General features: G+C 45.3%; 1 protein-coding gene across 2 annotated transcripts; it reads left to right on the top strand.

The window, feature by feature from the left end:
• Positions 1-8563: 8563 nt before the first annotated feature.
• Positions 8564-16644, top strand: nicn1 (nicolin 1). 2 transcript variants are annotated; one of them, XR_014622275.1, is made up of 9 exons: positions 8564-8678; positions 10313-10462; positions 11874-12053; positions 13583-13696; positions 14417-14485; positions 14734-14838; positions 15628-15725; positions 16277-16400; positions 16488-16644. XR_014622275.1 is itself a non-coding variant. In XM_084348556.1 (7 exons), the coding sequence occupies exons 2-7, from the start codon at positions 10316-10318 to the stop codon at positions 15667-15669; spliced, it is 657 nt and encodes a 218-aa protein (XP_084204682.1). In that variant the 5' UTR covers positions 8564-8678; positions 10313-10315; the 3' UTR covers positions 15670-16130. The 2 variants fall into 2 exon arrangements, 1 of the variants encoding a protein (XP_084204682.1); XM_084348556.1 differs by lacking the exons at positions 16277-16400; positions 16488-16644 and having other exon boundaries at positions 15628-16130.
• The last annotated feature ends 8240 nt before the right edge of the window (positions 16645-24884 follow it).

The raw sequence follows: 24884 nt of genomic DNA, 5'->3' as shown, positions 1-24884 counted from the left end.
GCTGCCAAAATCTCATCGTCTGAGAGAGAATGGTATCAGACTGTACGCTGTTAATGGGATTACCACTCGATGAAGAATCTCATGTCAGGGTGTAATCACCCAGAAGCCTCAACTTGAAACTATAATTATATTCTCTCTTGATAGAAAAACTGTCACTGTTACTTTTTTTTTCTTGTCACACATTTATCTCCAACAAATTAGAAAATCATCATTGAAAAACATCTTGAACATGTTGTGATTGACTGTACAGACTTCACGGAGCATCACCAACTTTAATTTGAAATCAAAGGGTGGATAAGTTCAGGTCAGTTAGTCGGTCCTCCACTTTAATATCTCGACAACTATTCAAGATTTCTATCAAACGTGGTGCACACACCCTCAAACAACGCCTGAAAGATCGACCGCCACAACGATAAGCCGGCTGCAGCTCACTAGTGACACTTCATCAGTGTGAAGGGTTTGTGTTTGTATGAGGAGGTCGGGGTGCGGTCCGTCTGTACAGAACATAACGTGTGTGAGTGTGTGTGTTGTGTTTTTGAACTTTTTTCCTGGTCGTGCATTTTATAATTTAAATGTCGCAGGAGTCACAAAACAATTTAGTCGCTGTGGAAGAACAAGATAAACTTGATCTAATCTGATCCTCCTCCTCGTTTTATCTTCACTCTGCTGCTCCTGACTGTTTATATTAGTGTGTGTGTGTGTGTGTGTGTGTGTGTGTGTGTGTGTGTGTGTGCACCTCTTCCCTCACTCCCTGTTAACCCACCTGACCCAGACGTTCAGTTTAATGACACCTACACTGTTTTTGTCATGATTACAGTTACTGACAGCTGTGTGGTGTCTGTGTGTCACAGAGTCGTCCCGACACAATCACCAGAATAAATGTTGGCAAAGAAACCCTTGTTCTCGTTCTCTGCCTGGGTTGAGGCACAAAAACCGCTTGGTTAGCCAAAAGAAAGACCTGATTTTGGCAGGAGATTTGTTTAAAATGTAAAAAATAAAGAAATAAGAAACATAAAATGGCTCCATACAGCACATCCAGGAGGAGATGATGACTGAGCCTGACTTTATATCATCAGGAGGAGACGATGGCTGAGCCTGACTTTATATCATCAGGAGGAGATGATGGCTGAGCCTGACTTTATATCATCAGGAGGAGACGATGGCTGAGCCTGACTTTATATCATCAGGAGGAGACGATGGCTGAGCCTGACTTTATATCATCAGGAGGAGACGATGGCTGAGCCTGACTTTATATCATCAGGAGGAGATGATGACTGAGCCTGACTTTATATCATCAGGAGGAGACGGTGACTGAGCCTGACTTTATATCATCAGGAGGAGACGGTGACTGAGCCTGACTTTATATCATCAGGAGGAGATGATGGCTGAGCCTGACTTTATATCATCAGGAGGAGACGATGGCTGAGCCTGACTTTATATCATCAGGAGGAGACGATGGCTGAGCCTGACTTTATATCATCAGGAGGAGACGATGGCTGAGCCTGACTTTATATCATCAGGAGGAGATGATGACTGAGCCTGACTTTATATCATCAGGAGGAGACGGTGACTGAGCCTGACTTTATATCATCAGGAGGAGACGGTGACTGAGCCTGACTTTATATCATCAGGAGGAGACGGTGACTGAGCCTGACTTTATATCATCAGGAGATGATGACTGGGTTTTACTTTTTGGGTGAACTGTTCCTTTTTATATAACGATGTACCTTTTAAAGTTGTTTGTTTGTTTTACTTTTAAACTAATAAGCCAAATATATAGTGAAGTGCTGACGTGGGAACTCTTCCTTTGCCGCAGGCTGCACATTTCTTTATGAAGAAATCGTTAGAAATTTACCTGAAATCCAAATTCACCTACTTTGGATCTGAGAGAGCTGAACAAAGTTCTGTCACAATCATCGACATAAAGCAGATAGAAATCATCGTATAAACACATTTTCTTTATCTACAGATGGAATATCTGAACCCAAAACAAAAGTAACGCATCACTTCCTGTAACACGTCATCAGTTTATAACAAGTTTTCATAAAACTGGAAATAGTCGTGAAGAAGTGAGCTGATTAAACTTTGTACGTATGTTAAAGCTGTTGAAGAGAAACACAAACAAAACATTAAAGTTTAAATTAAATCAACATTAGACTGCTGCAGACTGAAGCATTTATTAAAATCTGCATCACAAATTCAGTTGCACACTGGTAGATTTATAGAAGTCTTTCCATAAACTCTCTTTATTTAGTTTTTTCCAGGATGTTAATGGAGAGCAGGTTTCATTCATCATCCTCACTCACTGGAGTTATTACCGAGCTAAATGCCAGTTTATGTCGTAATTAAAGTCAAACTCATCGACTGGTGAATTTCCCCGGAGCGACATCAGAGAAGATGGATTCCAGACAATAATTGTTGATATCGTGTGTTTTTTATTTGTCCTTTGGCGTTTTGACGCCCTGTGAAGTTAAATCACTGAGTCTGTTTGAGAGCTTCTGCTTCACTTTACTCTCTTTATTTTTGTCTCACAGGTTCAAATTTGTATTTGTTTCTCTTCTTCGTGTGTATTTGCATTGGATTTCATCACCTTCATTTTTTTGTTCTTTCACTTTTTTATCACTTAAACTTCTTTTAAAATAAACCTAAACTTTGTAACAAACATGTAACAGATTCTGATGACACTTCTCTTCTGAGCGATTGGATCCAGAGATGCTTGTTGGAAATTTAAAGTGATTTTGATTGTCAAGGTCATCCTGTGTGGCTGGAAGGGCAGAGCAGCGGGGCTTCGTCAGCTGCATGTTTCTTACATAAGAGCGACACCTCAGCAGTGCTCTGATGTAAGAAACATGTTGTCGAGCGCGTCGAATTAACTCTCCCCCCCTCCCCCGTCTCAGAGGGTCTGCACCCAGCAGGGGGAGGCCGGTTCAGACGGAGAGAGGGAGAATATCCTGGTTCTGGTTCTTCTGGCTTTAAAAACAAGTTCTTATCGTGGAGAAACCAGATAGATGGCACTGACGACTGGCAGACAGACACACGGACTGACAGAAAAACAAACACAGGAAAGGAAAGCTGAGAGAAAGAAAGGAAGGAGGACGAAGACAGCGAAGGACAGAGTGAGACAGCCAGACTGACAGAGAGGACGCCAGGGTATGGTCTCTGAGATAAAACCCACTGGACAGTGCTGCTGGGACGGGCAGGAGTTTTCCTCCCTCCCTCCTCTCCTCCTCCCTCCTCTCCTCCCTCTTCTCCTGCCTCCTCTCCTCTCCTCCCTCTCCCTCCTCCCTCCTCTCCTCCTTCCTCTCCTCTCCTGCCTCCTCCCTCCCCTCCTCTCCTCCCTCCTCCCTCCTCTCCTGCCTCTTCTCCCTCCTCTCCTCCCTCTCCCTCCTCTCCTCCCTCCTCTCCTCTCCTCTCCTCCCCTCCTCTCCTCCCCTCCTCCCTCCTCTCCTCCCTCCCTGTCTCCCCCCTCTCCCTTCTCTCTCCTCCCCTCCCCCCTCCTCCCCCTGCCTCCTCTCCTGCCTCCTCTCCTGCCTCCTCCCTCCTCTCCTCCCCTCCCTCCTCTCCTGCCTCCTCTCCTGCCTCCTCCTCTCCTCCCTCCTCTCCTCCCCCTCCCTCCTCTCTCCTCCCTCCTCTCCTCCCCTCCTCCCTCCCCCCTCTCCTCCCTCCTCTCCTCTCCTCCCTCCCTCCCCTCCTCCCTCCTCTCCTCCCTCTCCCTCCCCTCCTCCCTCCTCTCCTCCCCCTCCCTCCTCTCCTCCCTCCTCTCCTCTCCTGCCTCTCCTCCCTCCTCTCCTCCCTCTCCCTCCCCTCCTCCCTCCTCTCCTCCCCCTCCCTCCTCTCCTCCCTCCTCTCCTCTCCTCCCTCCTCCCTCCTCTCCTCCCCCTCCCTCCCCTCCTCTCCTCCCTCCTCTCCTCCCTCTCTCTCCTCTCCTCCCTCCTCTCCTCCTCCCCCTGCCTCCTCTCCTCCCCTCCTCTCCTCTCCTCTCCTCCCTCCTCTCCTCCCTCCTCTCCTCCTCCCCCTGCCTCCTCTCCTCCCTCCTCCCTCCTCTCCTCCCCCTCCCTCCCCTCCTCTCCTCCCTCCTCTCCTCCCTCTCTCTCCTCTCCTCCCTCCTCTCCTCCTCCCCCTGCCTCCTCTCCTCCCCTCCTCTCCTCTCCTCTCCTCCCTCCCCTCCTCCCTCCTCTCCTGCCTCTTCTCCCTCCTCTCCCTCCTCCCTCCCCTCCTCCCTCCCCCTCCCTCCTCTCCTCCCTCCTCTCCTCTCCTCCCTCCCATCCTCCCTCCTCTCCTGCCTCCTCATCTCCTTCCTCTCCTCCCTCCTCTCCTGCCTCCTCTCCCTCCTCTCCTCCCTCCTCCCTCTCCCTCCTCTCCTCCCTCCTCTCCTCCCTCCTCTCCTCCCCCTGCCTCCTCTCCTGCCTCCTCCCTCCTCTCCTCCCTCCCTGTCTCCCTCCTCTCCCTTCTCTCTCCTCCCCTCCCCCCTCCTCCCCCTGCCTCCTCTCCTCCCTCCTCTCCTCCCCTCCTCTCCCTCCTCTCCTCCCTCCCCTCCCCCTGCCTCCTCTCCCTCCCCTCCTCCCTCCTCTCCTCTCCTCCCTCCTCTCCCTCCTCTCCCTCCCCTCCTCCCTCCTCTCCTCTCCTCCCTCCTCCCTCTCCCTCCTCTCCTCCCTCCTCTCCCTCCTCTCCTGCCTCCTCTCCTGCCTCCTCCCTCCTCTCCTCCCTCCTCCCTCTCCCTCCTCTCCTCCCTCCTCCCCTCCTCTCCCTCCTCCCCTCCTCCCCTGCCTCCTCTCCTGCCTCCTCTCCTGCCTCCTCTCCTCCCTCTCCCTCCTCTCCCTCCTCCCCTCCTCTCCCTCCTCTCCTCCCTCCTCCCTCCTCTCCTCCCCTCCTCTCCCTCCTCTCCTCCCTCCCCTCCTCCCCCTGCCTCCTCTAAGCCCCTGCAGCTACATGCTCGCCTGTGCAGACCATCTGGGAGGGAAGGGATTGTTTCTGCAGAGGGAGCCCCGCTGCCAGCTTCCTACACTGACTGATCTGGGCTTTGGAGCGCCGTACTCTCCCTGCTTCAAACACAATAAACAGAATGGATGAATGTATGCCATTGTACTTTATCTGGAGAGGGGATGGGGGCAGAGACAGAGGAGGGGGGAGAGCGATGGAGCTGCACTGATGGCAACACAGGGATGAAGGGGGAAACACTGAGTGACAGGTGCAGTAAAACACAGCAGCTCTGTGTGCACAGACATCTGCAACATAACATAACAACATGAACATTTAGGCCCATTATGTGTTGAGACAAATATCACATGGTTCTCCAAGTCTCTGCTTTGACTCCACTTTCATCTCAAAGGCAGAAGTGGATATTTTCCTGGTGCATTCGCTCAGGAAAACATGGACAAATGGATGTTTGTGTGGCAGGTCTGCACTTCACAAGCAGCGACAGCAGCTGATTTAACAGGCCACATACAGAGGTGGAGCAGTGGGCTCGTGCTGCAGCACTTCTGTCACAACTCAACTGCATGGAAATGAAAATGGCAACTACAAAGTTGTTGTTACAGAACGTTTCACAACCGAACGTGTTACTGGAGGATACCACAAGATGGCGCACTTTACAACACGGTACATGGCTGTATGTCTTCCAGACCCCCGACCCATCACACCCCCAGCTGGTCCTACACTGCACCGACTGTCCATGTGCAAATGGTGTCTTGCGTACAGTGTCTTCAGAGGACGCACGCAGCAGCCATCATGCGTACACAGACGTGTTGTTAACAGCGAGCATATCTGAGACCCGATCAGAAGCTCCACAGTCCAGGTTACAAACAAACAGATCGTGATTTTATTGTTTTGACTCAAACTCTGTGGAACAAACTCGCCTTAATACGAGATCAGCTGAGTCAGCGTCTCAGATAAAAAACAGAACAAGCATTAGGATAATACTCAATGTCTGTTCAAATGTAGGAAGAAGTTTAACTGCTTCTGCCACTCCACGCTGAATTAACAGCCTGTCCAGTGCTCTTAAAGTAGGACATGTCTTTTCATCAGGAGGACATTCAGAAAATGTCTTAAATAGTGGAGCACAAAGATTCAGGCAACACATTTTATTAGAGGACTAATGTTTCGACGCCGTCTGCGTCTTCATCAGAGTCAAACAACTCAGAGACTCACATCCTTGAATAACCTCCTCTGATTAGACCTAATCCAGTGCAGGCTGGAGGAACAGGGGAAGAGGCAATCAGCTGCATGTAGGCAGCGTTCTTAATTAGGAAGGTAAACTTGTTATTAGCAAAATTCACAGAGAATTAAATCATCATGAAAAACAACAATAAACACAAACACTGCAACAACTGAGGAACTGACATCCTTTTGAATAACTTCCCCTGAATCAAGACTGAATCCAGCACAGGCTGAAACAAAGGGAGGAGGACTGAGCAGCCTCTTTTCTGCAGGCTGTGCAGGATCAGGCGTTAATGAGGGGAGGTTACTTAAGAAGAAGTGTCTCTGTGTTTGACTAACACATCCTCGGACCTACACGACTGTCAGCATCTCCCACCATGACGTATTACTGCTCCCAAACATCATGACACACGTACCGAGCCTTCGTCCTGCAGCCGCTCTGTGGTTAGCGTCAGGAAAACATTGAGTCACATGTGACTCATATTTGAACACTATCAGAACACTTTCTTCGATTCTGTTGCACTTTGTCAAACTTTATTATTTATTTTTTTAGCCTGTATTGACACATGCAGCTGGCGATCAATCGCTGAATCTGGCCTGTTCCTCGACAGCCATGTGGGGATCAGGACCGCTCCACAGTAATCTCAGTCAGACAGACACTGGATATAATGACGAGGACTGATTATTGCACCAAAACCAGCAGAAAAGATTTTGACAGCATCGATCTTGTGCAGCTTCAGCTGTCAGCAAGAACTCAGTCAGTGAACAAGAAGACCAGATATTAACCTCAGAGAAACGATTCACTCTGTGCGTACGTTATTGTAACCGGGGATCTGTCTCTGGGTGTTTGCTGTTTCTGCCTCAAAACAAAAAGTACACCTGAACCCTTATTTTTAATTTTGAGTCAAAACAAACTGGACCTGAATTAAAGTGGAACACCTTGAGGAAGTGAAACAGATGAGGAGTCTTATGATGAGGCTACTAATAAAAAATAAATCACTCACTACATTTCATCTAAATAAGTGGTGATCAGCGTGCATCATGTCCACAACTTCTCAGTCTTTTCATGGATTATTGCATCTTTCCATCCGTCTCATTCTGAGTGTCACTCACTTTTCTGCTTCGATGGATGTGAACTGATCGTCTTCAGTATTATTTAACACTCTGTTCACATTTACGTCACATGCCTGCATCGTGCAGCGTCAGGTCATCGGTCCTGTTCAGGATTGAAACATTCAGGGAATCTTGTTTCCGTTTTACAGGATATCATTACAAGAGCACAGAGAAATAACCTCAGGTTTCTGCTGCTGCCTGATAGAGCCATAGGTGTGCTGACTCACCACGATACCACGGCTGCACACCTGAATCTCATCCTGACAGGATATTGTGCCTGCTGGGGATGAGTATATATCATTTTTTTTTTTGGAGATGGGATGTTTTTAGAGGGGTGTGGAGATGTGAATGAGGTGATGAGCCGAGTGTAAGAGAGGCCTTTAAATTTTAACACACCAGCCTCTCACTGACTGTGAGGTGGAGGTCTGGCACATGGAGTAAGACTGCCCTCTGCTGCATGCTTAAAGTCATGATGCATGAATATCTGAGCGGTCTGCAGCAGCTGCTTAATATAGGAAAGTGTACTGAACAGTTGGGATGTAAATTAACCTTCGACATTGAAGAAAAATGTAGTTTTATTACATCAACACAAGGCATTTTTAATAAATGCTTAGCTGAAAAAAAGGAGATGATTTGCTGCTTCATGTAACACACTGTAAAGGAGAACTTCAACAATCAGGAGCAGTCCAGGCACCATAGCAAACAAGGAAGGAACAACTAAACAACTAAAAAGCCTGAATTTTAGTGGCTTAATAAATTAAAAGGCCGCTGTATTGACTCATTATTCCCAGCATGATCACTCTGAATTGACCTGATAACCACTGTGTTCACTGCACACATCTACAAATGTCTGAAAATCAAAAAAATGACATTCATAAAAAACATGTCAGCATTTTTAATCTAGTGGGAGACGCATGAACAAGCAGACTGAAACCCAACATATCTGCGTCAAATGAATTGATAAAGAAGTGCCTCTGCAAGAGAGAGAGAGGGAACAGGCTTCAGAGAGAAGGCAAGAGACAGGATTCAAGTAGCTACATTAGTTTATTTGCTGTTTGTGTCAAAATACTGGCAGGAACATGATTATAGGCAGTTCACAAAGTCAAAGCGAGCCAAGTGAAGTGTCTCTTTAAAATGTCACGGTATAGAGTACACTGTATCATTCATTCATTCATTCATTCATTCATTCATTCATTCATATTTAAATCCATCTTCTTCCTGATGACGTCATGAATATCACAAACACCTCCTCTGATTAGAGAGCGCTGCTGGCCCTTTAAGACGCTCACTGTCGCCATGGTTACGAGCAGGAAGTCACAGCGCGCCTTCAGCATGTCAACATCCGCAGCGCCCCGTCTCATCGTCTCTGCTCTCCTCAGCTCCGACTCACTGACTCCTGACAGGAAACTGTGAGTACCGAGCACACGCAGCGTCACTCATCCGACTCACTCCGACTCATCTGTTAGCTTCCGTGCTGTCGCCAGTGTCTTCACTGTTAGCTTGTGTGCTAACGTTGATGTCAAAGTAACTTCACGTCCGATCACGGATGTGTCATTCATGTCGTGCACAGCTGATCTGCAGCATCACGACATGAATGTGTAACGTTATAACCTGCTGGTGTTAAACTGCAGCGCTCTGCTGTCTGTTCAGCACCGACATGTCGCTGTCCATGGTGCTAACAGAGGAGCCGAGGCAGCTAGCCACAGCTCAGCTAACCAGAGCTCAGCTAACCAGAGCTCAGCTAACCACAGCTCAGCTAACCAGAGCTCAGCTAACCACAGCTCAGATAACCAGAGCTCAGATAACCACAGCTCAGCTAACCACAGCTCAGCTAACCAGAGCTCAGATAACCAGAGCTCAGATAACCAGAGCTCAGCTAACCACAGCTCAGCTAATCAGAGCTCAGCTAACCACAGCTCAGCTAACCACAGCTCAGCTAACCAGAGCTCAGCTAATCAGAGCTCGGCTAACCAGAGCTCAGATAACCAGAGCTCAGATAACCAGAGCTCAGATAACCACGGCTCAGCTAACCACGGCTCAGCTAACCAGAGCTCAGCTAATCAGAGCTCGGCTAACCAGAGCTCAGATAATCAGAGCTCAGATAACCACAGCTCAGATAACCACGGCTCAGCTAACCAGAGCTCAGCTAATCAGAGCTCGGCTAACCAGAGCTCAGATAACCACAGCTCAGATAACCACGGCTCAGCTAACCACGGCTCAGCTAACCAGAGCTCAGATAATCAGAGCTCAGCTAACCACAGCTCAGATAATCAGAGCTCAGCTAACCACAGCTCAGATAACCACAGCTCAGATAACCACAGCTCAGCTAATCAGAGCTCAGCTAACCACAGCTCAGCTAACCAGAGCTCGGCTAACCACAGCTCAGCTAACCAGAGCTCAAGATCAATTTGCCTTCTGCAATATAGTCGCATCAGTTCTATAACATAACATAAAGCATAATAAGACTGTCAGCAATGAAACACCTACAGACCTGATTTAACATGTTTGGATTGATAATATTTGAATAACAGCTCCAATTAACTTGTTAAAGTCTTTAAATTACATCTCCTCATTCTCCTCTTCAGATAATCCAGATCCAGAATGATTCTGGATGATCCTGATTATAATCTGTTTAAAAACCCAAACAGAATAAAAAATGCTTCATACAAACATCTCAGTCAGAATAAACAGAGCGAGGACATTTCAATCAATTTCATAGAGTTAGTTGAAACCTGTCCCAGTCCCTCCACACTGGACAGTGATTGGCTGAAAACTAGTGCTGATATCCAAATGCTGGTATGGTCTGAAAGGCAAGCGAGCAGAAGCTCGAACACACGACCACACACTTACATGAGTAGACGCGTGTGGCAGCGTATAAAGTGCGTGTCTAAACAGCTTTAAGGTGAAGCCAAGGAGAACTGTAATTTTGTAAGATCTCATTTGCAGAGATAAATCAACAGTAAGACCTTGATGGTGTCAGAAGTTTTCATCAGGTTTCAGGAGCCTGGTGTGTGTAATTTAATTTAAGTGTCATTGTTTCCAGAAGATGAGCGGGAGCACTGAGGACATCAAACCTGTGGACTGCACCATCAAACCTCCGGTCTACCTGCAGATCGGAGACACCAAAACAGACCCGGCTCACTCCGGAGTTTGTGTCGTAGACGTCACACTCCCGTTTGGAAAGCCTGTTAATGTAAGAGACAGAAATCACTGCCAGCCGTCATATTCTCTAAACGCTGTTCATGCTTTATTATCTGTAATGTTTTACTGTGTCAATCGAAGCACACGGACCAAAGTTAAACTGCAGGTTTGACACACGCTCTTCTTTATGTTGCTCAATGGTTCTTTTTACAACAGAGACCTGTGAAAAACATGACACGTCGAAATCGGAAAGGACGTTGTAGACTAACAATTTACGAGGGGATGACTGTTTTTTCCCCTGATAATGCTACATTACGAACAACAAATCCATGTTCAGATCAGCAGAAGGAGAGCTAGTTAGCTGTTAGCTGTTAGCTGTCAGTGGGCTCAGGGAGCTAAAGCTACGGAGCTAATAGCTTAAAGTTGAACACACCTCAGGACTGAGTGTGTTCAGAGGTACATGAAGCCTCGTGACTGCAGCTTAATGTTGGTTAATACAATTATATTCCAGGATTTGGGTAAAAAACTACGGTGCATGTATTAAAACAACATTGTTACAGAATCATGAGCTGACAGGTTTCCTTCATGGACCAGGATGATACTGGATCATGTTAAAGCTTGTAAAGAAAGCCGCTATTAGTTTGTGTGCTGACTGCACGTTGACCTGACAGCCTCTAACTGTTTTACTAGAAGTAAATTAACTTTTGAAGGAGAATACGCAGCACTGAAGAAAGTGTGTAATCTCTTCAGACTTTGCTTTTCTTGGCTCCCAGCATGCAGTTAAAATAAAGTCTTAAAGTCCCAGTTTCCCCTCAGTCTTCATATAATTTATCATCCGTGTTTCTGCTGCCTCCCGCCGGCGGCGTCTAATAAATCAGAAAACACACACACAAACAAAACATTACTTTAAATATAAAACTGGATTCCAGTCTTGAGAGAGACTTCACGTATTTTGGGCGTTGACCTACTTTTGAGCATTTAGTCCTAATTAAAAATCATTTTAATGCAGAGCGACTCCTCATTAGCTCAGAGCTGTGAGCTTCAAAGGCGTCTGCCTGCAGGAAGTTAATGCACGAGGGAATTATCTCCACCAGGAGCTTCCCGGCGATGTCTTTAGGTCAGAATGTTAATACTGTGATTTGGCCGACTGTTTCTTAAACAACAGGTTGGGACCGTTCATGGACTGGAGACATGTTTCTTCTGGGCACCAGTGTGGTTTAATGAGTCTGATTCATATTATTTTTAGGTTCAGGCTCCTCCAGCAGGTCAGCAGAGACCTTGTGAGATCTAATTTTAAGTTGGTTCAAATGCTAAAAAGCTCAAGTAAATCATTTGTAATACATTTAAATCAATTCTGAATTAAATCATATTCTAATATCAGGAGCAACATGGGAACGACGTTAGCATTTCTGCCCCAAAGTGGCACAGTTTTCCTGCCTCACCGGGGACGCTGTGTGTTTCAGATTGAGGAAATCACCTTTAAGAACTACTACACAGCCTACGTGACTGTGCGTCTGTTGAGGAGGAGCCCCGGACAGGAGACTCCTGCTAAGTGGTGCACGGCTCTGAGAGACCGGCCTCTGATGGACAACCCCCACACTGAGAGAGGCTCCCAGGACTACTACTCCATCCACAGGACACAGGTGGGCTCGGCTGTGTTCTCCACAACTACGTCTTGTTCATGAGATATTGTAATTGATAAACGATTTTATGCCACTGATATATTATAATAATAACAGCGTTATAATTAAGGGTGTCGTGATTTCGATTCTACATAAAAAATGAATCCCAATTATCAATTACAGTCATGAAGCAGGAGCTTTTATTTCTCTCCATCTGCTCCTACATTCTTCCAATGTGTGCTGCATCCTAGCACACATTTGAAGAAAATGCTAGCTTAGCATTAGCCTGCAGCTCCACCTCCTGTGTGCACGAAGACGATCAGCAGCGGACACGTTGGGTTTACTAAAGATCCTTTATTGATCCGTTTGGAAAGAGGGTTCACTCTGGACAGATTTGAGAAACTACATTTCTGTCTTTTGTTGTTTATTAAATGACTTTTTTTTTGTTGAACTTACTTGATGTATTTGAGCTTAAACCTGAACTGCAAAAAGAGCAACTCTGGTTTAATGTCTTGACACGTGTCATTTATGTGTTAATCTTTTCAAATCAGATCTGATATTCTTACAGTAGCAAAGCAGCCAGTGATGAAAAAAGTTTTTTTAATTAAAGTCACATTTAACAGTGAATTAAACTGTGACACAATAATGCAAGAACACCATTTCAAAGAGAAATCAACCTAATATTTGGACATTGCAGGAATATGAAGAGATAATATCTCTTCATATTCCAACTGATCCTGTAATATAATATTGTTATATTACAGGATCAGTCCTGGCTGCTCCTGAGTGTTCCTGTTAATCCACACGACTGCAGCTGAACTTGACATCAGCTCTGTGAAACAGCATTAAACCAACACAGCCTGTCTGAGCTCAGCGCCGTTTATTTTATGTCTCAGCTGGGGAACCAGCCGACTCTGCAGGAAAAGCTCAATAAGCATTATAATGTTGATGTGTGGAGACAATACAAACTGAGTTATTTTTCATTTCTTCTATTTATTTCTTGTTTATTCACGATGCAAATGGAGCCAGATGGCGACTGTTGGTTTCATTTTTGTTTACTTCAGATGGCGCTCTGAGTCTGACGTAGTTTAACGGCTTATTGTGATCATATAAATTATGTTTATTCACTCTTAATGGGTTATTGTTCATCATATATAGCCTTAAGGGATGTTCCGTAATTACAGTGATTCTCTGTGCGGCGACTTTAACCCCTTCAGGAATTAAAAAAATGAATAAAAAAGCCATAAAATCATTTCTAAAATGCAAAACATGTTGTTTCTCAACCAAGCTACGTCAGCCTCAGTCTGAGGCGACCTCTGACCCTACAGGTGACCACTCAGTCTGAATATACCCCACAGCTCGTCCTCCTCAAACGGATCAGAGGGTTTTTTTTAAGATTTTAGATTTATCTTTAACAGCTAAATCTGATTTATTTCAACTGTTCTAAAGTGTTATACCTTCATGTCTCGCTCATTTCATTCCCTATTCTGTCAAATACTCTGAGCTGCTCTCAAAAACAGCACTTTTCTTCTGTATTGTTGTTGGTGCAGATGCAGGTGGATCCGGACCACGTGGTGTCGGTGAGGCTGATCCTGAGACAGCCGTCCTCTGCCTGGCTGACCTTCAGCCTCGAGGACGTCAAGATATACCCTCACATGGAGCCGGTTGGTTTTCTGTGTTCAGAGCAAACTCACATTAATCACAAACTCACTGAGATGTTAAAGTTAGAATAATGTACTCAATGAGCTGAGACTGGAGCAAACTGCTCCTCCCAGCTTCATTATATTCAGTGGACTGTTTGATTTGTTGTGTAATTAAGCTCCTGGATTTTATTGCATCTTTTATTTTTGCCAACTCAGTTTGTGTATCCTGTACACAGGTTTAGCTAGCAGGTCGTTTACAGTGAGCTTTTATTAGACTGCTGAGACAGAACCAGAACATTTCAGGTGCTGAACGGAGCTGGAAGATGAAAAAAGCTTCACGGAGCTGAGAGGAGGTTACTCTTCAGCAAATACAGGCTGTTGTGATCTGGTGTTCATGTACACACATGAACACTGGCAGGGAGGGTTAACGAGTAAAAGTGACTGACTGGTGCAGAAGAAACATCAGCACGTTTCTGTTCGTCTTTAGATGAAACAGTCCTGGTGAAAATCATCGTCGTGCTGTCAGTTCAGCTTTCAGTTCATTCTTTGTGTGTCAGGCTCTGATCTGTGTGTTGGATCATTTGGATCTAGTGACATGCAGAGCTGCACTACGGTGTTGTTCTTGATACGACCACCAGATGGAGCCAGAGTGAAACCCTGGATCAGTGGATTCAAGTCAAAGAAATGAGTCAAACATGGCGACCACAACGTCAGACTCAACTGCTCTGTTTTCTGTTCCAGGACCCAGAGAAGGAGGTTTCTGATTGGCTGTCTGACCTGACGCTGGTTGACCAGCACCATGACCTGGAGGTACTCATTTGGGTTTGTCTGTCTGTTGAACAGGGTCATAGTTACCAGTAAGGACACTGTGGTCGTGTCAGCATGTTGTTAATGTTAACCTGGTAGTGTGTCGACTCTCCAGTGAAATTCATGTCTTCAAATTTGAATGTAAAACCTCGACCCACCTGATTTATCTAAAAAAAAAATCATTGTCATAAAAGTGAAAACAGGGTTGTCTTCTTGCTCTGCTGGACATCCGTCTTCCTCTCTGTCTCCAGGGCCTCCCAGACCCTCAGACTGTGTCGTCCAGTATCCAGCAGATGTGGGCTCTGACTGAGGTGATGCAGACCAACCAGACTACAGCCTCCATCGGACGATTTGATGTGAGTCTGAAACACACAGATCACCAGCAGCCTGACACTCAACCTCCTCTTCAGTCGACACAGAGGCAGCTGTGTGGTTATCGTGTCAAGTGCAGTGATGGTTAACATCCTGCAGTGGTGAGGGGAGCCCAAACAGGAGAGCTGGGCCCGTGCTGAGATGAAGCGCTGTTACACTGAGAGGAAAAAACGCTGCACGTACATCTTGTCTCTATGACAACAGTATCTTGACAACCGCCGCTGTATGATCCACACTGATCCTCTGTGGTTTACTATCTGTTTGTTTTTATTTGACGTGGACATCAGAGGAGCATCACATGATCCATAGGAGACACAGATGCGGTGAATATTATCGCCGAGGCCACGAGAAAGAAAAAGAGCCACGCTGAAAGCACCTGAGCCTTTCTGAAGAGTTGAGAGATTTTTCAATTGAAGCGCTCAGAGTGGCCGTCTAAAGAAGACGGATCGCTGGGCGGCAGCGTGTTCATGATGACAAATGACACACCAGAAAAAAACTAAAACAGAAAAGGCAAACTCATCTCCTGACAATCTGAGAGGAATCAGTCTTCTGCTTTTAGAGGGTCTGCCGGGGTTAAAGAAACAGTGTGTTCAAGCTAATCTGTGTATGAAAACATCAGTGAAACTCAACTCAAGTTTATTCTGCACACACTCATATGGTCCTGAACAGACCTGATCAGTCAGAGTCAGTGAGAACATCTGTGTGAGTGTTCACGGCCGTTAATAAGATATTAAAGAAAATAAGTCATGTTTCTGTGTTTGGTGCTGCTGCAGGTGGACGGATGCTACGACATCAACCTGCTGTCTCTGACGTAACGTGGCTGGCGGCGTTCTCACAGTCGACGGAGGCCTCGAGGAACAGAGTTCAGTGTGTGAGGAAGTGATGACAAGATATAAAAATATATTATCTGCCTTGGAAGCATTGAACACAGCTGCAGAGGAGAAGGAAGAAAAAGTCTTATGTTTGCAGCTAATGAGAGAACTATCATGATTTAATTTATTCACATGTGTTTTTATTTAAATGCTCACTTCTTCAAAGGGCTGCTGAGGTCAAGTTTCAGATGTTTCACTTGCTGTGATGGTTAAGATGATGTTCAGAGCCAAGAAATGCTTTATGTCTGTACGGTCCTCGAGTATTGAGGTTCAGATGTGTGTGAGTGTGAGTTGGAGTGAAACCTGACAGAAGGAGGCAGACGTGGACTTTCTGAGGACGTTAATCCTTCGTGTTGTTATCTGCAGATCTTCTTGTCACTCGTCAATAAAAACTAATATCCTTGTCTCTGCTGTGCGCTGCATCGCTGAGCACTTATCAAACAATATTAAGTCTGGGATCCATCTGGGAATACGCTACATGGACTTTATTTAGCTGGAAAAAACCCCTGAGGTGCTTCTCAAAATAAATCAGCCACTGTTCTTGTTTCAGTGCAGAACAATATTGTAGATTCTCCTGAGGTTCCCTCAGCGCCGACTGAAGGAAAGAGGACGGATGCATTCGTGTCTTCTTCCTGTTTCATTTAGCAGAGACGAGCTCACGGTGTAAACACGAGGTATGGTGAAATGGTGTCTGTTATTTCAGTACACACTGAACATCACAATCACTCACACACTGAAGGTTTTCTTCCTTTCTGCCGCAGTTATAACTCACCGCTGGTCTCTTCATCACACTGACTTCATGAAGAAGTTAACTCCAGTCGTTGTGGTTTGTACAAAACACCAACTCTTTAAAAGCTAATTGAGCGAACACCGGCTAGTGGAACTGGACCATAAAATAAAATAGTTCTGGTCAGATGATGTCAGGCTGTGTGGTTTCAATTTAAATCAATAGGAACATAAAGCAGGAGTGTGTTTGTCTGTTCTCCACCTGAGCAGCCTGAATTATCCCTCTGAGGCCAATCTGGGCCTGATGAGGAAACACAGGTTAATGGCTGCAGGTTTTTCTCACAGAAGGACTCCTGGTGTGTGTGTGTGTGTGTGTGTGTGTGTGTGTGTGTGTGTGTGTGTGTGTGTGTGTGTGTGTGTGTGTGTGTGTGTGTGTGTGTGTGTGTGTGTGTGTGTGTGTGTGTGTGTGTGTGTGTGTGTGTGTGTGTGTGTGTGTGTGTGTGTGTGTGTGTGTGTGTGTGTGTGTGTGTGTGTGTGTGTGTGTGTGTGTGTGTGTGTGTGTGTGTGTGTGTGTGTGTGTGTGTGTGTGTGTGTGTAGGGGGATTTCACATTTAATAAGCTTCAGTCGCTCTTCAACCTTTTCAGCCCACCTGATTGAAGTGGAGCCACTTTGTCCTCCCGTCAGTCACTAACTGTGGACGTGCTGCTGGTTGTTGGTTAATAACGACATCAGTAACTGAGATGGACTTTTTATGATGCTGAGGCTTGTGATTTTAAAAGGTCACATTTCAGCCACAGTGCTGTGAGCTGCCGGTTACAATCGTCACCAGCGACCTGCTGCAGCTGCTCCCAGACTGAGGCTGGCGTTGGAAACACTTCTGTAGCGTTACACAGGACTCGTCTGAAACAGGAAAGTGTTTGGCAGCGTGATCTTTTCCCTCTAACAGTCACAGCTCAATCACCAGAATAACATTTCAGGTTGGAGTTTGTAAGAATCACCTGAACATCTCTACAACACGTATCATCATGTTGAGGTTACCTGCATGTGAGCTGACGGTCATGTCGGGGCGGAGGGCTGGTGGAGCCACAGCTGCTGCCAGAGCACTGGTCAAAGATGGAGTTTAACGTTTGTAAGCATGAAACTTGGATATTTACGAGGAGACGCTGGAACGTTTTCTCTCCGGGTCTGTGGGGACAGAACAGGGATTTCTTTTCCAAACCCTAAACCATGAGACCATGAGCAGTGTCACGATTCAAAATTAAAAACTGAACCTAAAGAAATGTAACATGTCTGCAGAAATGGACATCGCCTGCATTTATTCTGTTGATCAGTCGTCAGTCGGGCTTCTGCTTCTGGGAACGACAGCAACCATTTAGCATTTAGTTTAGTTGTTGTATGTGCTCTGGTCTCACTCAGTGACTCTTCAGTGCCAGTATGGATTCATAAAGATCTTTATGTTGAAGAATCTCTCTTTATATTTTCTACATTATATTTTATTTCCGTCTCTGATTATTGGGGGAAATGTTCCCTCTCCTCGTGTCGCCTGTGAAGCCCTCGGAGACATTAACTGTAATATCGGGCTCCACAAATAAACCGTCTCTGACCGACTTCAGTCCACAGCGTCCAGCAGAGCTGTAAATGACAGAGACGGCTGAGGATTGTAAATGTGTGAAGTCAGACAGAGAAGGAAATGGAAGGAACAAATTGAAAACATACAGCGGCTTCACCTCCACACACACACACACACATACACAAACCAGCAGCTGCAAAACTGTGTAAACCACAAATGTGCAGAGCTGCTGACTGGAGAGCGCTCCACATTTAAATTCCTGCAGCCGGCCGTCGTGCTGCACGCTGCATACTGATGCAAGAGGAACATTTGTTAGAGAGCGAGAGCAGAGTGAACGCAGGAGACAGGAGGGGAGGAGGGACAGCGTGTTTATGTGTGAAAGACAAAGAAAGACAATTAACGAGACAGACAGACGGAGGATCTGAACCTGCGGCGGCCGAGTGATGAATCTGTTTGTTTGTCTGTGTAATAGAGCTCACAAATCTCCTTCAAGCACGGCCGACACAGCTCTCGACCCAGCAGCCTCCATCTTCTGTCTCCTCCCTCTGTCTCACCGTCTCCACGGTTCAGGGAGTCGGACTCAGGTGTACCGGGTTTATGATAAAACAATAACACGAGTTCATCTCCTCTGATCAGCGTACAGACACTATTATATTTCTACATACTTCAGGAAATAATTATTTTCTAGAGCATGTTGACGGACTACCAGCTGAAGTGAAGTAACTACGCCACTGAGTAACTTCAACGTGATACATTTTATTTTGGCTAATGATAAATTAGTATTGTGATCTTCACTCTATCATGATTCACAACATGTATCTCAAAATCTTTGAAAAACTCCCCACAGCATTTCATAAACGCTGGAATGGGGCAAAATAAAAAATAATGATATTTTTGACAAAACACCTCAATATTGATGAGGAAGATCGACCGGTGTGTTTTCCAGGGCCTGCAGAGATTTCCACACTCACGGAGACAAATATCAGATATTTATTTACATTTGCATACATTTACATTTAAATTCACTCAAAGACTCGCGCCAATGAAAAATCAAGTTGTTAACCTTGTTAATCCGACCAAATGGTGTTTATTTAATATTTTTACATTACAAGTCATGAGCAAAATAAGCAGTCAGAGCGTTTCTGCTTCAGAGCTGCAGAACAACACAGATTCAGACATTCAGGCCGTCGAACGTCACAAACCTAAACACAACATTATCACAATTATCTGTATTTTCCTACTTTCCAAAAATGGCAGAGAGCATTCATGTTTTACCAGAGGACCAGAGAACCTGTGTTTGCAGTACTGTACAGTACTCTTACAGTACTGTACAGTACTCTTACAGTTCTGTACAGTTCTCTTACAGTGCTGCTGTGAGACATTTACCCAACACCAGAAGATATTTGCCTCAGAGCTGGTGTTGAGTCCTGAAGCTGCTCCATCAGCGCCTCCTGGGGACACAGTGAGTACGAGCCGGCAACACGATGGTCTACAGGTACGTTTGTTTTTCGTGTGTTGATCCGTTGACCGTTGAATACGAGTACATTTACCATTTATCGAACATGTAACACATATTTGCTGATGTATCCTCGTGCAGTTGAAGTCATGAAGTCAAAGGACGCCTGACCATGGACCTACGATGTTTCTACGTCCAGCCTGAATCACAAACTGCTGTTGGTTGAAATACATGTTGTAAATCTTCCCTGATCTTTGGCTGAGTGGAGGTTAAAGATGTTGTGGCCCAAATCCTTAAAGTCCATCTTCACGTCCTGATGCTGCTGTGATCCTGAATGAAGCTGGACTGAAGAGAGTTAAATGAAATCCAGCAGGAGCGGTTGTGTCGCTCTGGTCTGTCTGTCCTCCTGCTGTGTGTTATTGATGGGACTCTCAGACGTCTTCAATCATGTAACAGACTTTTCTACAGTTTAGACAACAGTGCGTTTTGCTCGCTGACAGGTGAAAACGATGTATCTGTTTTTGGACCGGAATGAAATGTGTTTTGTTGAGTTATGAAACTTTTCTCCTCCTCCTGCCGCTTCGACTCGGCACGTTTGACTCGAGCTTCCAGCCTCCACCCATCACTATCTATTCTCTCTCCGCCCTCCACGTTCAAAATCTGATTTGATCCTCGCAGCATTGCATCACTCTGCGTGTCGAGTGATGAACGATGAGCCAGTGCAGCTCCTCACCCCAACACCATGAATCATTTATTCAGATGAGTCTGTGACAGCGGTGTCGTAACCTTCCTCTAATACAACGCACCTGACAGCCAGAAGAAAGACACTTCATGCTGAAGAGGATTCTTTGCGACGCTCCCTCCACCTCCAGACGCCGTGAGCTCACCGGGAGACGTTTCTTTAGGAAAGTGTTTAACAGGAAAACTCTTTCACTTCTGGGTTCGAGAGTTTGTTTAAAGTTTCAGTGTTTTATGTTTAAAGTCCGGTGAGGTCCAGGTTCAGACAGCGGTCCTCTTCGGTGTCACAGGATCTCATTTAAAGGAACAGTTCAAAAGGACGGTTCTGAGCCGACAGAGAGCTGGACCGGTGGGACCAGGAGAGGTGGACTCATCATCGATGCTTGGTGCTGATGGACCGATGGACTGTTTCTGTGCGGGAGCATTTGTGCAGAACATTGTGGTGGTTAGTTTTATTTAAACACTTTTGTCTACATACAACGAGATTGCAGTGTGTCGTAACCAAGGTTCTGTGCTGCTTATCAGTGATTCGAGTAGAGGTGGAGAGTCGTTTGAGTAAAGTTCTGGAGGTACAGCTGGACTGTATCTGCAGGCAGAACCAGTTGTACTGGTGGCAGCACGGCGACGCAGTGGTTAGCACTGTAGCTCACGGCAAGAAGGTCCTGGGTTTGAGCTGGTGACGGGCCTTTCTGCACCGACTGTGCTTCTTCTCCCCATCAGTGGTTGTTTGAACTGGCGACTTGTCCAGGGTGCGTCGCGCTGCTCGCCCCAGTGTCAGCTGGGATCAGCTCCAGCTACTCTGCAAAGGATCGCAGTTACTTGGTGTCCATGTTTGAAGACGTGGCTGTGAACTGACTTCTGTTGTGTTGGATCTGAATGGAGGAAACACTTTCTGTCCTTTCAACTGACAAACTGACTGTTTCCTCTCAGCATGCAGAGGCAAAGAGAGTCGTAGCACCAGAGACCTTCTCTAAAGACTGTCTGTTTTCTTCTGTCACTTATGAGCTGCAGGAGACAAATGTCGGTCTGCATCAGATTGTATTTTCTGGCTCTGTTTGCCTCGTGGCTGCCGGACCAGATCACCTCCATCCCAGTTTGACGGTTTATAAGATTAATGAGCGACGTGTGATTTGAACAGGAGCGTCTCTGTTTTAGATTTACTAATAATACAATAACCAGCAAACATTTGTTTCCTAACACACTTAGTGTAACAGCCTGCTGCTGCATAATCACACTGATGAACGTAATAATGTTGTCTTCCTCCGGGGCCGAACGCACGCAGCAAATTGTTCGTCTCATAATTGGAAGGAAAGTGATTGTTTTTGTTTGGAGGGTGTGTTGATCTGCGTCAGCCGTGATTCACACGCTTTCCTGTGTCACTATTTGTTTAGTGTCGAGCAAGAGGAATGCAAACAGCTTCCAGATTAATATGCAAAGCAATCTGAAGGAATAATAACTCCAGTTTAAACTTTCTGAGAAGAGACGATGGTCTAATTCAATAAAACAGAGACTCGGCCTTCACCTGAGCTTCATCACACAATGTTCTGACAAACAGAGGATTTAGAAAATAAAATAAAAAGGTTTGATTCAGAGGGAAGAAAAGAAAACGCAGCTTTGTCACGATGAGCCCCATTTCTGCCAAAGCTAATGTACGTAGTCCAGTTTATTCCACAAATAACTCAAAACTGTGCTCTGGTCCCCCGACAGTTCAAGTTCAGCCAAAGTCAAGCAACAGTGAATATCATCACACTTCCTCCAGACTTCTCCCCTCAGCTGGTCCCACCTCAGGAGGAGCTTCAGTTCCTCGTCTCTGCTCCTGCAGCAGAGAACGATCACATCAGCAGACGTATGCAGAGTGTGCAGCTGCTGAAGACACTGAATAAAGAGCCATTCTGATTACTAACCACATTTTCAACATATGCAGGTGTTGTGTATAATTATCTTCTGTTTTTGAATTGATGAGACTTTTTACATCTCTTCTTTATTGCTGCTGCTGCTGCAAATGTTCTCGTTGACTCTGACACAAAGTTAATTCTCACAACTGAACAGAAACTCAACACAAAGTATACAGACACTGTGAGACTGTGAGACAAAGACAAACATTTTCATGTATTCGTCCTGAGCAGCGGGATGCAAATCTGCACGATTAAGGTAAATTAACGGTAAAGTCGGTCCGTGTCTTTAAATCTCATTGTCTTCCAAACACAAACACTTGAAATACAAAAACATTAGTAAGTGAATGCTTCAGTGTGTCAAAGGAGACAAAGACACTTCAGGTACTGCGAGGACGGAAGTCCTACGAGATAAAGAGGTTGTCGGTGTCTTTTCAAAAGAAAATGCTTGTAAATGAATTATTCTGCGGTTAGGGATTAAAACATGTGCTTGATGGATAAGATGAGACTATTTCACTTTCTCCTGGCTGATTTAAAGGTTATCGAAGAAAAGGCTAAGAGGAAAGAAGAGCTGTTGGAATGAATTAAATAAAGGAAATGAGATATTAAAATAGAGACGCCACAGGCAGCAATAACAATAAGACGATAATATGCCACAAAATCATGAATGTGATTGAAACAAATCCTCAGTAACGTTCTCATATAATCGAGTAAGAGATTTCTTGTACAAACAAACATAACTGGCACCTTTAAAACCACCGAGAGCGACCTGAGACCATAAAACCCCCGAATATCAGAAGCAGCACGGAAGCAGCAGCGAGTTTCTGCAGCGATGATTTGAATTCACAAATGCAAACTAGGAAAAGGTTTCAGGCGAGCAGCAGACATGAAACGCTTTCTTTCTCCAGCTCAGAGCCGACGTTGGGAACTGACTGTAAAAAATGAGTCCTGTGACCAAAGACAGACGTGTTCAAATATTAATGTTGAATAAATGTACACAGTCACAGCTTAGTGAGTAAAACTGGTTCAGGTCAGAGGAAGATACACACACACACACACACACACACACACACACACACACACACACACACACACACACACTACAGGTGTGTTTACATTGAATGAGGTCTGAGGTTGAGTTAAAGTGACAACTAGGAACTTTTACTTTTTGTTGAGTCTCTGCCCTTTTATGAGAAAAGCGGTCCGACACCGGCTCCTGCTGATGTAAAGATCTTTGCTAGCGTGTGACAGAGAGACCGCAGGACGGATCGCGGTGAGTTAATGTATTTATACGTGATTTTATATGTGATATATGTAATCGGAGCCGAGCACAGGCGTTATTAATAACTATATAAGAACAGCAGCGTTCTTCGTAGTCACTTTAAGGTGAAAACACGAGCTCTGTGTGAGTGCTGAAGAAAAGCCACGCTCGCTCTGGATACGGTGAAAAAAGAAAGTCATTATTTTGAATATTACAGTGGCAGTATGTGTGCATTCATGAGGTGATGAATCATCTGAAAATCAGCTCTGCGCTGTGTGAAGAGCGATGAACACGAGGCGAGTGTGTCGTCTTCTGCCACAGTTTGTCTGGACAGGAACACAATATGTATCGGGTCAGTCAGGACGTTGGATTGATGAGACAGCTCACACGCAGCACGCTGCAAAACAAAAACAAGTTATTTTAGCACAGAGGCTAACTGGCTAGCTCAGAAAGTGCATCGTGAAGTTAGTTTCCACAGCTCGTAACAAATATCATGAACGTTTCCATAGCCCAGTTATTAAGCAACGTTTCCTGCTGGTTGCATTGTTTACTACCTCTGAGAGAGGGCACCATTGAGCCACCATCGCTACACAAATACACGTTGCATTATGGGTAATGTAGGCAGCAGTCCCCAGGTCTATCATCGCTCTCTTATAACTCTGTTTAATTCATTATAGACAGTTTCAAAACAAATGATCCAAATCAATACAGCAGAACCAGAGAGATTCCTGGTGCCTACATTACCCACAATACAACCTAACCACTGAGTGACATCACTGGAGGCAGTTTATCAGATTACATGCAGCTTCCTCTGGAGACACAACGGACTTTAAACTGCCAAAGACCTGTAGACACATTGATGTGAATAATTAGTGGTTTCCCTTTAAGTTGAAGTTTACGTGCATGATCTATTATTATATATGAATTATTATTATACAAGTATATCTGTATTATCAGCATGTTAATGGGACAGAAAACAAGCATCCTGTATTTAATTGATTCAGTTATTTAAAGTATTGTATGACTTTGCAGAAGCTTTGGAATAAATTATTACATTTTAAATTATTTTCAATTTTCTGTCTGAGGTTAAACCAGGTGATATTCAACACACTGGTCACCACTAGATGGAGCTGCTGCTCCTCACACCAGCTGCACTTCCTGCTTCCTCTGCTCACATTCACACTGAGGTGGACGTGTTTCTTTTGTCTGAATATCTGCTGTGAAATTCGCAAAAGGATAAAGTCCTTATTTTCTGATCATCATGTAAAGTTAGAAATATGCCACGAGGCGGACGAGCCTCAGCTTTAACTAAATAAGTGATACTGCTGCGTCAGAGCGACAGCGAGTCTTATGAAAGGACCAGAATCCAATTTCAGAAGCTCTGACGGGCTGTCGGAGCGACGTTAATTGCTCTCTCTCCCACCAACAGACAGAACAAAGACTCGCAATCAAAGTCTGATTTTGTCACAGTCATTAGCCGAGTTACTGCCCATTTATTCCAAATGGGTTTTAGC

This window comes from Pagrus pagrus (assembly GCF_965226575.1).
Source record: "Pagrus pagrus genome assembly, chromosome: 3".
In the NCBI taxonomy this organism is placed as follows: domain Eukaryota; kingdom Metazoa; phylum Chordata; class Actinopteri; order Spariformes; family Sparidae; genus Pagrus; species Pagrus pagrus.
The sequence above is the reverse complement of the archived record's forward strand: the minus strand, read 5'-3'. Positions and strand labels throughout refer to the sequence as shown.

Coding starts and splice junctions, on each gene's coding strand:
- nicn1 (XM_084348556.1), top strand. CDS start 10,316: ATGAGCGGGAGCACTGAGGACATCAAACCTGTGGACTGCACCATCAAA. Junction 12,054..13,582: donor ACTCCATCCACAGGACACAG/GTGGGCTCGGCT, acceptor TTGTTGGTGCAG/ATGCAGGTGGATCCGGACCA. Junction 14,486..14,733: donor ACCAGCACCATGACCTGGAG/GTACTCATTTGG, acceptor CTCTGTCTCCAG/GGCCTCCCAGACCCTCAGAC.